We start from the raw sequence: 12730 nt of genomic DNA, 5'->3' as shown, positions 1-12730 counted from the left end.
TCGTTGTTCCTCGAGAGATGACGCTCGATAAAGGATGATGTCAGCCGTTGTATTAGCGCAGTGCTCAGTAGTTAGGTGTCATGTGAGGAAAGCCATATGAATGTCTTGGCGGCCACCAGAGTGAAGGTGCCCTACTATCACCACTTATTAGTGAACTTTTCATGTTTCTGATTCAAATCAATTACAATCTAGATTCTCACCCAGTGTAGTTATATAAAAACACCAGACCGCAGTACGAGTCAAAACATTGCAAAAGATAGGTCCCCAGGGCGGCTGTCTAGTCGCCCAAGAAGAATTGAAGCTCAGGATCGTAGTTGAGCCCATGTTCCACGCATTGTAAACGCATGATCCATGTGGGCTCTCTACGTCTGAGCTTCAGTTCACGGTTGCCCCCTCTGATGTCGAGGGGAATCACGTCAATTCTTCTTGGGCGACTAGACAGCCGCCCTGGGGACCTATCTTTTGCAAACACTAACTGAATTTTTGTCTTAATATTAGCCAGGAACTCACAGTGTTAAACTCAGACACCGCTAGAAATGTTTATAACCTTCTAGGAAGAGAATGAGGTTACTGACTGTTTGTACTGTATGATACATAATTTTATGATGTACTGTTCTATGTAATGTTTTGACTCGTACTGCGGTCTGGTGTTTTTATATAACTATACTGCGTGAGAATCTAGATTGTAATTGATTTGAATCAGAAACATGAAAAGTTCACTAATAAGTGGTGATAGTAGGGCACCTTCACTCTGGTGGCCGCCAAGACATTCATATGGCTTTCCTCACATGACACCTAACTACTGAGCACTGCGCTAATACAACGGCTGACATCATCCTTTATCGAGCGTCATCTCTCGAGGAACAACGATCAGAACAGGTACGCCCACTTATCCATTAGAAACACGCATCGTGTTCTAGGCCATACACTGTGGCTTCGTTTGCACCATTTTATCCTTGGTGAAACGATAATATCTCAGTTTGTGTATATCTCCATAAACATCTTTCCTCTTAAAGATGGCGTCTATTCCTCGCCACCTATTACTCCGACATCTTCGATGTCCACGATTCTCACTAAGCAACCCGTACCACTAGCCTACTTGTCCAGTTTAGACACGCTTGGTGTTCTGGGCCATACAATGTGGGTTCTTTGACACTATATCTTTTTCTCGGTTTAACGATATTATCTCAGTATGTATATATCTCCATAAACATCTTTCCTCTTAAAGATGGCGCCCATCTCTCGCCACCTAATGTTCCGACATCTTTGATGTCTATTATTCTTATAAAGCGACCCCTCCCACTAGGTCACGTGTTCGTACCCGAGAGACGACGACCGGGAACTACAGGAGGAGGGATACCTTACCACGGGTAAGCGGGTATAATTCGCCTTCAATCAGATACAGAAAAAGACTTTTTTTTCCTCTTTCTGAAATGAACTCTTAAAGCCCACTGAACCGGGCTCTCATAGATCTAACACGTGCGCATACAAATTCTTTACCCTTGCAGCGCACCGCCACATAGGAAACGCACCCGTTTCTTGCGAGCCTTTCTATGGATGGATCCCCTCCCGGCTACCACCTGATACACACCAGTATTCAGGTATTCCGTCACTTTTAGCCTTTGTAGGCTTACCGCAAACACGATGTGTAAAGTCATTTGAAACACTGAGTTACACCACATTTTTAGCCGTTTAACCTATGCAACTTTTCTCCTTTTTTTGCCTTTCTTTTCCAAACAGAGTGCTTACACTCGAAGATTTTCTCCTAACCAATAAGGCAGAACACAAAGGGAAGAAAAAAAGTGTTTTTTACGTGACTCTTTTGAATATACCGTTCCTAATTAGTCACTAACGGAGAAACTAGTGGTAAGGTTACCGTTATCGCTGTCCTCTATTTTACTGAATAGATGTCCTCGGACATCCCCCTTTGGAATGCTTCCTTAATGATCTTTTTTGTTTTTCCTCTAGTCTCTCTCCTATCTACCTATTTAGAACATGAACATAAAGTCCAGACTTATTTTCGATTAATACGATTGAGCTGAGCCCTAAGGTAATTAGTTCGCCATTTAGAGAGAGACTTTTTTGCGACGAGACTAAACTTTGTTTGCTTCTTACTCATAACGGACACTACCCTTTTTTTACACCATATCACGTTACCGTTAGAGTCCATCACTTATATTTCTACACGTTAGTTCACTATAATAAAAATATTTTTGGTTGGATGCTTCACCACCTCACAAACCTTCGGACGGTAGGATCACCGTGCATGTGTAATAAATGACCACACACCCAAACGTCATCTCACAGTACCTCACGACTGTGCACCGCCGCTCAAGGATAAACACCCACATCCTTGTGATGGCACACTTCCTAGATCTTCAGCGTCATCAACATGCACCACCACCATGTGCGAACTCAGACGCACGCATTGACTGCATGTTGGTTGCACATTTTGTCACCGTTTGCAGTATGTCACAACGATATGACGCATTACTGAATATGCATATGTTATTCTTGTACCACCAGCCCTGAAGAGTCGTGTTGACTCAACTGTACACGACGAAACACGTGTCGGCTTTGTATGACATTCCTCAAGTCTGGAGAGAATAAACCATCTTCTTGCTGTGACTAAGAACACACTAAAGAATCTGCTTCTGTTTCTTTGATACTCATCAGTCATTGTACTGTTTATGTGATACCTTATTGTAGTTGCGAGAGCTTAGCTGTGTATAGGTCTTTAAAAGACCATTTACTTGTAAATGAGGCTTTTGTTGTGTGTTCACACCTTCTTACAGCCACTGTCTATTGTTGGAAGAATTAGCCCCCCCACTCCCCGAAATATTTTTCACCCCCCCCCCCCGAAATTTGGCTCTAGTTGCCCGCCTGGTACGTATTATGGGGGTACTAGATTCGAGCAGGTTTCATTTTTGCGAAACCCTGCTTCATCAGCTGCATTCTAGTGCAGCTCCACGAGCCGTGAATCACTATCCAGCACTAATCCTGCCATCCAACTCCAGATTACCCAGAGAACGACTACCGAGAGCAATGAATTACATTCGGCAAACCTCTGTGGGCCAACATACAGCTAGCAACTGTCAAGCCCTGTGCGGGGCTGCAGAGCTCATGATGGCGGCCAGGTGCGCGGGACAAGGAGACGGAGTTCAGTGGTATCTCTGCTGCCAAGTCATGAATGGAGGCAGCCTGCTGATTGAATGGCCTAATATGACTGGGCTGGCTCTGAACTATTCTGCACTGCTTCCGTGCTGGCAATCAGCCGAGATGGGGAATGCCAACGCTAGGCGACTTCAGCCAGGGACCCCCTGCATGGAGTGCAGTGGTGCTAAGTGGCCTAATCAGCCGGGGCCAGATGAAGCCTTGCCTCTCGGTGCAGCCTGTGCTGACTGTAAACGGGCCTGGGAAGAGCTGTTAATGGGCAGCAGTACTCGAGACAACTGCAGTGCTGTTGGTTCCCCCTTCCTGGGCCTGGGGGCTACTACATGCATCCATACAGGGTGCACTGTGGAGAGCAGGCCCGGTTCAAGAGGGTGGGCTGAGTGGGCCAGGCCCACCCGTAACATGAGCCTGGCCCATCCAAACATGAACATTGGCCCTGACAGTGACATCAGCAAGGCCACCAGAAAATGGCCACTGAAATTTAAAACGTTCTCTGAACATTATGTTCCTTCTTTCTTCAGGAGCTGCGTGATTGGGCCTGGGCTCGCTCCTCCAATCACGTATCTGCATCTTCTATTAGAAAGGTGGGCTGTGTCCCCGTCCACTCGTGCAAGTACAATAGGGGCATGGGAAAGGTGACAAATCTTTTCGTTGGCACTGGATTTGTGTACCGTACTGCTGCGTGGATATTTCATTCTTTTTCATCGCTGGTGAAGAGAAGTTTGTTTATGCGGGTTCATTTTCCTGACCCCTTGAGCTGCTTATCAGATCGGGCTCTGATAGGGTTTGTAAGGAGCAGGTAAGAGAATGTGTGGGTATTGTTGCGTTTTTTCATCTGTGAGCAAGACATACTTTGTGTGCTGTGTATATTTTATTTAAATCATTTGTTTAAATCGTTAGTATCATTATCAAGACTTGTTCTGCCAGGGAGGCACAACAACTAGTAAAATGTCCAGATAACTCTGGGGATTAATGATCCTGCTGGAGAGCAATCTTTTGTCTGTTTGTAGTTTGTAAATGCAGAAAAACTGTAGTTAACGTGGATAGCTCAGTGGGTTACTGCCTTTGTCACAGAGATCCTTTGATTACTTGCAGTTCAGAAGTAACAATCCTAACATGGGGAGGAGCTTAGCCGGAAACCATGATGGCCGCTTAAACCCTCGGCTCCGCCGACCCTCTCGTTTTCCTCCCGCATTGCATTCCATCCTGTAATCTATCCTGTATGTGAGCCGAGTTTTCAGGACGGGGAGGCGACTCCGATCCCAATGGTGTGTTCCCCGGCGTGCTTCCAGCGGCGGAAGTGGTGAAATGTCCTCGCTTCTTCCCCGGCTCCTAATGGCGGTGAGACCGGGTCTTTGTACGTGAGGGAACCAAGCCCCGGTCACAACAACGGCGGCCATCGAAGGCTGGGGGAAGTCGGACGGCCGGAGAGGGGTTGCCGCACTGCGCTTCCCGCTGCAGAGATCTCCTCTGTTCCGTGAGTCTGCACGCTTGGAAGGTATTGCTGCTGCGCGGGATACATTGTATCATCACCCCAGCCCGTGGAAGACCCGGACAGTTCTTTCATCTCTCCCTACGCCGTGGTGGGAGCCATTTTGTATGTCGCGCACTCGGCACTTGTATTTACTGACCCTGGGCCGCTCTTGAAGGTCCAGGTAATTGCCGGCATTGATCAGCGCTGTGTGTGGTGACGGAATGGAGTCTGCTGTTCCTGCGCCTCTGGCCAGGTTGTGCTATGAAGGGCGTCGGCGGGGTGACCGGCTGATCGCGGGGGGTGCTGGCGGTCGGCTTCGAGGGCCATTACATGCCTGTGAGCCCCGGGTGGAGTCGAGTGCTGCATCCTTTCTTCCGGGGGCGCCGCTGGTGACCAGCGATATCGTGGGCGCTCTGGGTGCTTTGCGGGATGCCCTGCACGATAATGCCCGAGACCTGGGGGGCCGGCTGGATGCTATTCTACTGGATGTGCCCTCGACTGGCCGTGCTTGTTCTCGAGTGCGGGGCACTGCGCCACACCCTGTGTCCGATTGCAGTGGACTACCTATCCGGGTGTTTACGGAGGCGTCGGAGGAGCGGGGTCTTGCTACCGCCGCGGTGTTGACCACAATGGTCGTGCAGAGGTCTGGTGTTCGTGGATTCGTGCAGTGGCTGGGGACTCGTCTCCGGACAACATGTCCGGCAACTCCTTTGTGGTATGATGGCGTGACTCCCCGCCCTTTCCTGGAGCTGCTGCTACTGTTCTGGCCAGCCGGCCTCGGGAGATTGCTGCTCTGCGTTGCTTCTCTCTGTCCCGTTCCTGGACGTACAACGTTGGTTTGGACAAACTTTGTTGGACAGCACCCCGTTCTTTTGTGGCCTTCCCGTACGCCTAACTCATCTAAGATGGCGTCTGCACAGCTGGACTTCGTCGACGCACCTGATCGAAGGGGGCAAGGATGAGGACGTTTCCTTGATTACTGTTGCTTGCACTGCTGGGATTGTGACGGACAGGTGATACATTGACTGGGATGAACGTTGGTATTACATCGGTTCGGGGGTCCGGGGTTGGGCGGCTGAGAATACATATGTTGGTTGTCTTCCTCCTCCATCTTATCGTCTCTCTTTACCTCTTCTTTAACTATATTTCACATTATACTTTTCCCTACTGTGGGGCAGTTCCGGGGCGACAAGCACGCTGTTAGTGGGTTGGGCCGTACCCATTACAGGGGTGCAGGGTGGTGGGTGTGGGGGGGGGTTTGTTATTTTAGCTTGTTTTGTTCTATGGTCCCTATTGCTCTTTTCCGGCTTTGGGAGGGTTCTTTCCTCTTCATGGGGTGGGCTGTTTCTGGGTCTTGCACCTTTTTTCTTCCTGTGTTTTAACAAATCTTTGTTTCCTGTTCTTAGGGGTGGGTTCTCCGGGATTACACTTGGAATTGTTGCTTTTTGTAATGCTGCTTGTTGTCCGGTCTTATTGTTGCGGTGGCTTAGCCTATATAGTTGCTGTATTTTTAGCCTCACTTCGATTGTAAACGGGGTACGCCCCTCTTGCTGCGTTTCCTTTGTGTCCCTTTATGTGAGAAGTGCAGTCCTTTCCGTTGCAGCCCCCTCGCTTCATCTAAACTTAAAAATGAAACCCTCCTATCCTGTGTTGCGCACCCCGTAATCACTTCTGGCGTATTTTGTAATATCCTGATGGTATGTTGACCTATTGTTCTCCTGCTTTTGCTCATCTGTCTTTGCAGCCGGCCGTGATGGTTGTGGGCTTACGCATGTATCTCCTAATTTAGTCTCAATAAAGGTTTTCAAAAAACAAACAAAAAAAAAAAAAACAATCCTAACATGGGACAGTGACCTATGGACTGTCATCAAAGACCTGCATTCAAACCCGAATGGTATAATTCGATTTTTTTTGTATTTCTAGTCAGTTCACATTTTCCCAGTGTATCATATTTCTAATGTTGCAATAAAGAGTTTGTTTGGGTATTATACATTCTAATCAGTAAAGCCAACCCCTAACCACTGCGGTATGCTTTAAATCCTATGTTTGTGCTTCTCCAGACCTAACCCTCTTAAAACGTATTGCCCAGCAGTATGGATGACATGTGATTCCTACACCTGGTAATCCTCATTAGCTTATGTGACATTCCCTATAGGCTGATTTACATACTTGTATGATTCATTGTCTCAGCATAATGTGTGCATGACGTAAAGTACTGTGACACCCTACACCACGAGTAGCGATAGACAACAAATAAAATGCATACAAGACTGGGCTACAGAGAGATGATGGGCACTGTTAGAGGGTGGCTATGAGGGAATCCGAGGGGGCCCTCATGGGGGGAGGGGCTATGGAGTGCTGAGGGGCACTGGTGGAGGGTGGCAGTGAGGGAATCTGAGGAGGAGGTCATTCGGTTGGAGCTACGGAGAGATGAGGGGCCCTGGTGGACGTTGTTTGTGAGGGAGTCTAATGAGAAGGTCATGGGGAGGGGCTTTGGAGTGATGAGGGGCACTGGTGGAAGGTGGTAGGGAGGGAGTCTGAGGGGGAGGTCATGGGGGAGGAGCTACAGAGGGATAAGGGGCACTGGTGGAGGGTGGTAGGGAGGGAGTCTGAGGCAGAGGTCATGGGGAGGGGCTATGGAGCGATGAGAGGCACTGGTGGAGGGTGGTAGGGAGGGAGTCTGAGGAGGAGGTCATGAGGGGAAGAGGCTACGGAGAGATGAAGGGCAGTGTTGGAGGATGGCAATGAGGGAATCCGAGGAGAAGGTCATGAGGGGGAGGTGCTTTGGAGCGATGAGGGGCACTGGTGTCAAGGCTTTCATTTAGTAATAGAGACTTCCTTAATCTTGAACGCTTTATAATATGCTTAGCATTCAAGTACTTGTGTTGAAGCCTGGCCTGCTGGACGTCGAGGGTTTGTAGTTTGGTCCAGACATTGCTCTTACTTTCAAATAACTCTCCACATGCTCTGTGTACACACAGAAGCAGTCCGTTGTATCATGTTGCCTGTTTGCAAGTACATATGATGTAGTCAGGGCTTGTAGGCTACCTCCAGAAGCAACAAATTGGGCACGCAGTGGCCCACCCGAATGCACCCTTGGCCCATCCAAATAAAAATTCCAGGAGCCGGGCCTGGTGGAGAGTGAAGGGATGAGAGCCCTGCACCCTGCCTGCTGTGAGAGTGGGAGTTGCCCACGGCTGCAGACACTACCAAGCACCGCCTATCTGGGGCAATCTATGTTTGAAGTGCTGCTGCCACTGCGGAGGGAACGTCGTTCTGCTGGCCGAGGACAGTCATATAGCTGGTGCCCCTGTGGTTTTGGAAGCACAGGATTCTTGGGCTAGATCAAGACTCTAATTCAGTAATTGCAGAACTATGGCATCAACCTACTAAGACTGATCCACTTCCTGCACTCAGGAAGGAAGAGTGCCTCACAAGCACATCACTACCCTGAGGCTGTCCCAAGGGCCATCTATATGGGAGGTGGGTGTGTGGACGCTGTGGGCCCCTGCTGTGCAACTGGTGGAGAACACCTACATGCAGAGTTCCCCCAGCCACCTCAGACTCGTGTAAATCCTGCTCCACTGTTTAGCCCCTGGTTGCACCTCGATCCTCGCTAGGCTGTGTTGTTCCCTACTGTGCCACATGGAAATGCCTAAGGTTTTTTAAAGATGGGTGCGTCTGAGGTATACCTATCCCGTAGAGAGGGTACGTGTTGGTGAACACACATCAGAAATATTACCTATGTGTAGGCGAACGGCGCAGGGCTGCCCCTTGTCCTCAGTTTTGTTCAAACTTGCCCTAGAACCCCTGGCTTGCGTCCTCTGTCAGAGCCATACACACTCCGCCCTGTGCTTTGTTAGTGTCTCCCTCTTTGGGAACAACATGATTATGTAAATGTGTGACCCCAAGTCACAGCTAGTGCCCATACAATTAGATTATACTTGTTTTGAAAGTACTCCACTGTCAGCATAAACTGGGCTAAATCAGCCATCCTTCTCCTGGCATCGAGCACTCACCCATACCCCCTAGATTTTCCCCTAGAATGATGTACGGAGTCAGTCAAATATTTTGTGTTCTGGATCCATAGAGATCAAGACCTAGTGATTTGTGAGAACTATGGGAGAGCTGTGTAATAAGTAGAGGAGCAGGTGGCCCGCCTCTCAGTGGTCCCGAATGCCGCTATTATTAGCAGATGGAGTGGCGATTATGAAAATAACCTCCACCCGATTTCCTTATCTCTTCACTAACATCCTCATAGATCTGCAGCCGCAATTCTTCAAAACTGCATATCACATATAATTATGCTAGCTTGGGAGGGGTTCAGAAAAGGGGGTGGTGATGAACAGAGTGCCTGAATTAAGCAGACCACTCTTACCCAGTCCAAAGATCAGGGCTTGATCCATCACCGTTTTTTAGCTCACTGCACCATCCCAGCTCAGAACTTGGCTATATGCAAATTAGTCTGTTCCTGTCCCAGTGCATGATGGGAACAGGGCAAACCAAACTACCAAGCCAATTCTTATACTGGGAAGGAAACAAGCTTCCGGGGACCGGTTTCTGCCATTTCAGGCGTCGTCGGCCCGGCTTGCTTGAATCCTGATGGTGCAATGAGCAAGGGACTCACATCTGAGTATACCCTTCCACGCTTATGGTGGACAAAATGATTCAGAAAAGGGGGTGGTGATGAACAGAGTGCCTGAATTAAGCAGACCACTCTTACCCAGTCCAAAGATCAGGGCTTGATCCATCACCGTTTTTTAGCTCACTGCACCATCCCAGCTCAGAACTTGGCTATATGCAAATTAGTCTGTTCCTGTCCCAGTGCATGATGGGAACAGGGCAAACCAAACTACCAAGCCAATTCTTATACTGGGAAGGAAACAAGCTTCCGGGGACCGGTTTCTGCCATTTCAGGCGTCGTCGGCCCGGCTTGCTTGAATCCTGATGGTGCAATGAGCAAGGGACTCACATCTGAGTATACCCTTCCACGCTTATGGTGGACAAAATGATTCAGAAAAGGGGGTGGTGATGAACAGAGTGCCTGAATTAAGCAGACCACTCTTACCCAGTCCAAAGATCAGGGCTTGATCCATCACCGTTTTTTAGCTCACTGCACCATCCCAGCTCAGAACTTGGCTATATGCAAATTAGTCTGTTCCTGTCCCAGTGCATGATGGGAACAGGGCAAACCAAACTACCAAGCCAATTCTTATACTGGGAAGGAAACAAGCTTCTTGGGAGGGGTAGCAGCTCAGTATAAGTTGGGACAGAATGATGCTCCCATAGACACAGGGGGGATTTAAATCATCCGACTTATATCTATATCACTTTTGTGCCCAGGTGCAATTCGCGTATTACTGGTATAACCACCAGCAATACACACCACATTTAGCAGTGGAAGCTGAAGACGCACACCTTATTTCACTTAAAGCCATGCCCCTGACGGTGGAAGAATGGGGATTCTGTTTCACACTAATGGGAATGCTCACACCAAATTGTAACTTGTGCATACACCCCCGTTAGGCTGCACAGATATGGGTTATGGGGGACACAAACTGCTCATGCTGTTGAGCACTGGGGACATAGTTTTGCACCTTGCATGGATACGTGGCCCAGTTGGGTACTTCTAGGTCCAGGTGGCGAATGGCCTGTCGGCCATGGTGATGGAACAAGTGAACTGTACCCCACATGTGTGTTTGCTTGACTCATCAAACAATTACAGGCCACACATCGCAGATTTGCGGCAGTGGCGTTTCTACTGGCAAAACGGAGAGTAGCCATGCACTTGGGTAAAAGAGTAGCACCTAAGCAGAAACAATGGTAGGTTGGTATAATATATTACAAAAACAAATGGAGGAGTGCCCCCTGGAGGCGAAACAGAGAAAGTCTCTGCGCCTGAAGCTTAAGGCTTAATCAAGCACTTGTGCCCAACCTTGATATAGGACATAGCATGTCCTTTTAGAAGACCCCTCACTCACCAACCTAGTTGGTGACATGCTTCATCATCAGGGTCCCACCTCGAAGGCCGATTGCCAACAGGGTGTGCTGCGACACCTGATTACAGTGGAGCGGGTATTTTTTCTCTTTTTATATGTGCATTGATAAAAAGGGGTAAGTGAATTAAAAAGGCGGCCAGATCTACTCACTTCAAGACTTTATTCCTGAGTGACTGGACACCTCGGTAAAAGAGCTGTAGCACCTTTGTCTAATTAAGTAGACTTCGGTGTTAGAGACGTGTAGTGTTGATAAAATAGCGACGTGTGCTATGTGATTAAAATAAAAGTCTAAGGTCTACATGTTTCAACCTCTTGTGATTGTGGGTTTTCGTCAGGACCAAAAGGAAAAAGAGAGATGGACCTGGGTGGTACACACACGCTAAGGAGCGCCCTACCCTCGATCCGTGGTGAATGGGAATACAAAATTGTTTCCCTATACAAAATGTAGTCTTCTCCCCACTCTGGAAGAAAAACTCATAGAGCGGTAAGATTCCGCCTCATGGGCGTTCGTGGTCCAAAGGCGATGCTCGCGTAATTTGCGGCTTCTGTTCCTCGGACTGGTAACCTACTTGGTTCCATAGACGATACGCCCCGTGGTATAATATATTGTCAAGAGCAGCTTGAACTCTTTGCCGAAGAACTGCCACCACCATCACATACAAGAGACATTTGGAGCCTACTCACAACTTATTTACTGACAGCTCCAGATGTGGATTAGAGTATTGTGCACTTTGGAGAGGGCCACTGGAAAAAAGGTGGGCCACTGGAAAAAAGGTGGGATTAGAATACTTTTATGTACCAAAACTGTGATATGATTGTTACATGCCTTAACTGATGGCATATTATTTGCATATGTTTTTCCATGCTAAAAATGTTCAAGTTTTTTTCAAACATTCTAATGTTTGTCTTTTTGTTTCATGCTGTAAAATTGTGAAAATGTTATGATCAGTGTGTAGAATGACAAATAGCTAGTGCTTAATTTGTAAAAGAATGAGTCCCAGTGCCTGAAGCTCTGCTCAGAAGCCGGCATCCAGTGCAATTAAACATTAGTACACCGAATATCAAAGCTGTGTAGACGAAAATCCTCTTCTTGCCTCTTTAATTTACTACCAGACACTCCCAGCCCCTTTATTTCACTCTTGCAGGTTTCTGCTTTCTCCTTTTGTGAAGATTTTCTCAATTATCTCTTCCTCCATTTATCTACTTTTTTTTCTTTTTCCGCTTTTGCTTTCTGGGAATGTCTGATATGGAAAAATAAATATGGTCCACAAAAATAGGTGCAGGTGACCCATACCAGCATCCACCAGCTCAAATTAAGCACTGCATAACATTTTAAGTCTTGCTCTGCAGCTCAGTTCTATACCCCGGGAGTGGGACTTTCTCAAAAACAGGATCTAATGCTTTGATAAAGTAAATTGAGGCAGCCGTGAAAGTGTTAGCCTGAATAGACAAAACATTGCCCCTCTGTTATCTTTGATTATGTATACTTGTACTGCATATTTCCTTTCTAACAAATACTAATGCAAACTTATCTTGAATAATCCAATGTTTAAGATAGTTCTCCATAATATGCATCTTTTATGTTTTTCAGGGATAAGCAGAAAATCGATAAACATGGATCCATCGAGTACATGGACCAAAGAGAAGACCATTCAGAGAGGAAAGGTAAAGCCTGTTCACAATAGCTGGAACTAAACCTTGCATGGCGCAGACATGCAATTCTCAGTACCAGAAATGTTGCATATTCTTATGCGAAATCATTTTTTAGGTGGAGCATTTGAGACCTCTTGTATATACTTTAGTATATACTTATTATATGCTTATATGTGTATGTACTATGTGGGCTCTGGAAATCAGCCCTAGGACATGTCTGCCTCCGCTTAGGGACTTTTATTCTGTTTAACTCCCTCTATTTAACTGTCTTGATAGAAAACTACCAGCAGAGGTCAGTAAAATACAAGAATTGCTTTCTGCTGAGAGATTTTCTTTTTTTTTTTTGGGCAACTGCCTTTATTTAACTTTCTTAAGAGAAAACGACCAGCAGAGGTCAGTAAAATACTAGAATCACTTTAGAATTCTCTGG

General features: G+C 47.2%; 1 protein-coding gene across 1 annotated transcript in view; it reads left to right on the top strand.

Annotated features, from left to right (window-relative positions):
• The window catches only part of HEPACAM (hepatic and glial cell adhesion molecule), a 1802890-nt gene extending 1790548 nt beyond the window's left edge, over positions 1-12342 (top strand). Inside the window, exon 5 of the mRNA XM_078683394.1 lies at positions 12239-12342. Within this exon, the coding sequence (XP_078539520.1) occupies positions 12239-12342 (104 nt within the window). The remainder of the gene's footprint in view (positions 1-12238) is intronic.
• The last annotated feature ends 388 nt before the right edge of the window (positions 12343-12730 follow it).

The sequence above is a fragment of the Lissotriton helveticus genome, chromosome 3_1, assembly GCF_964261635.1.
Source record: "Lissotriton helveticus chromosome 3_1, aLisHel1.1, whole genome shotgun sequence".
Taxonomy (NCBI): domain Eukaryota; kingdom Metazoa; phylum Chordata; class Amphibia; order Caudata; family Salamandridae; genus Lissotriton; species Lissotriton helveticus.
This window is presented reverse-complemented; position numbering and strand designations above follow the sequence as displayed.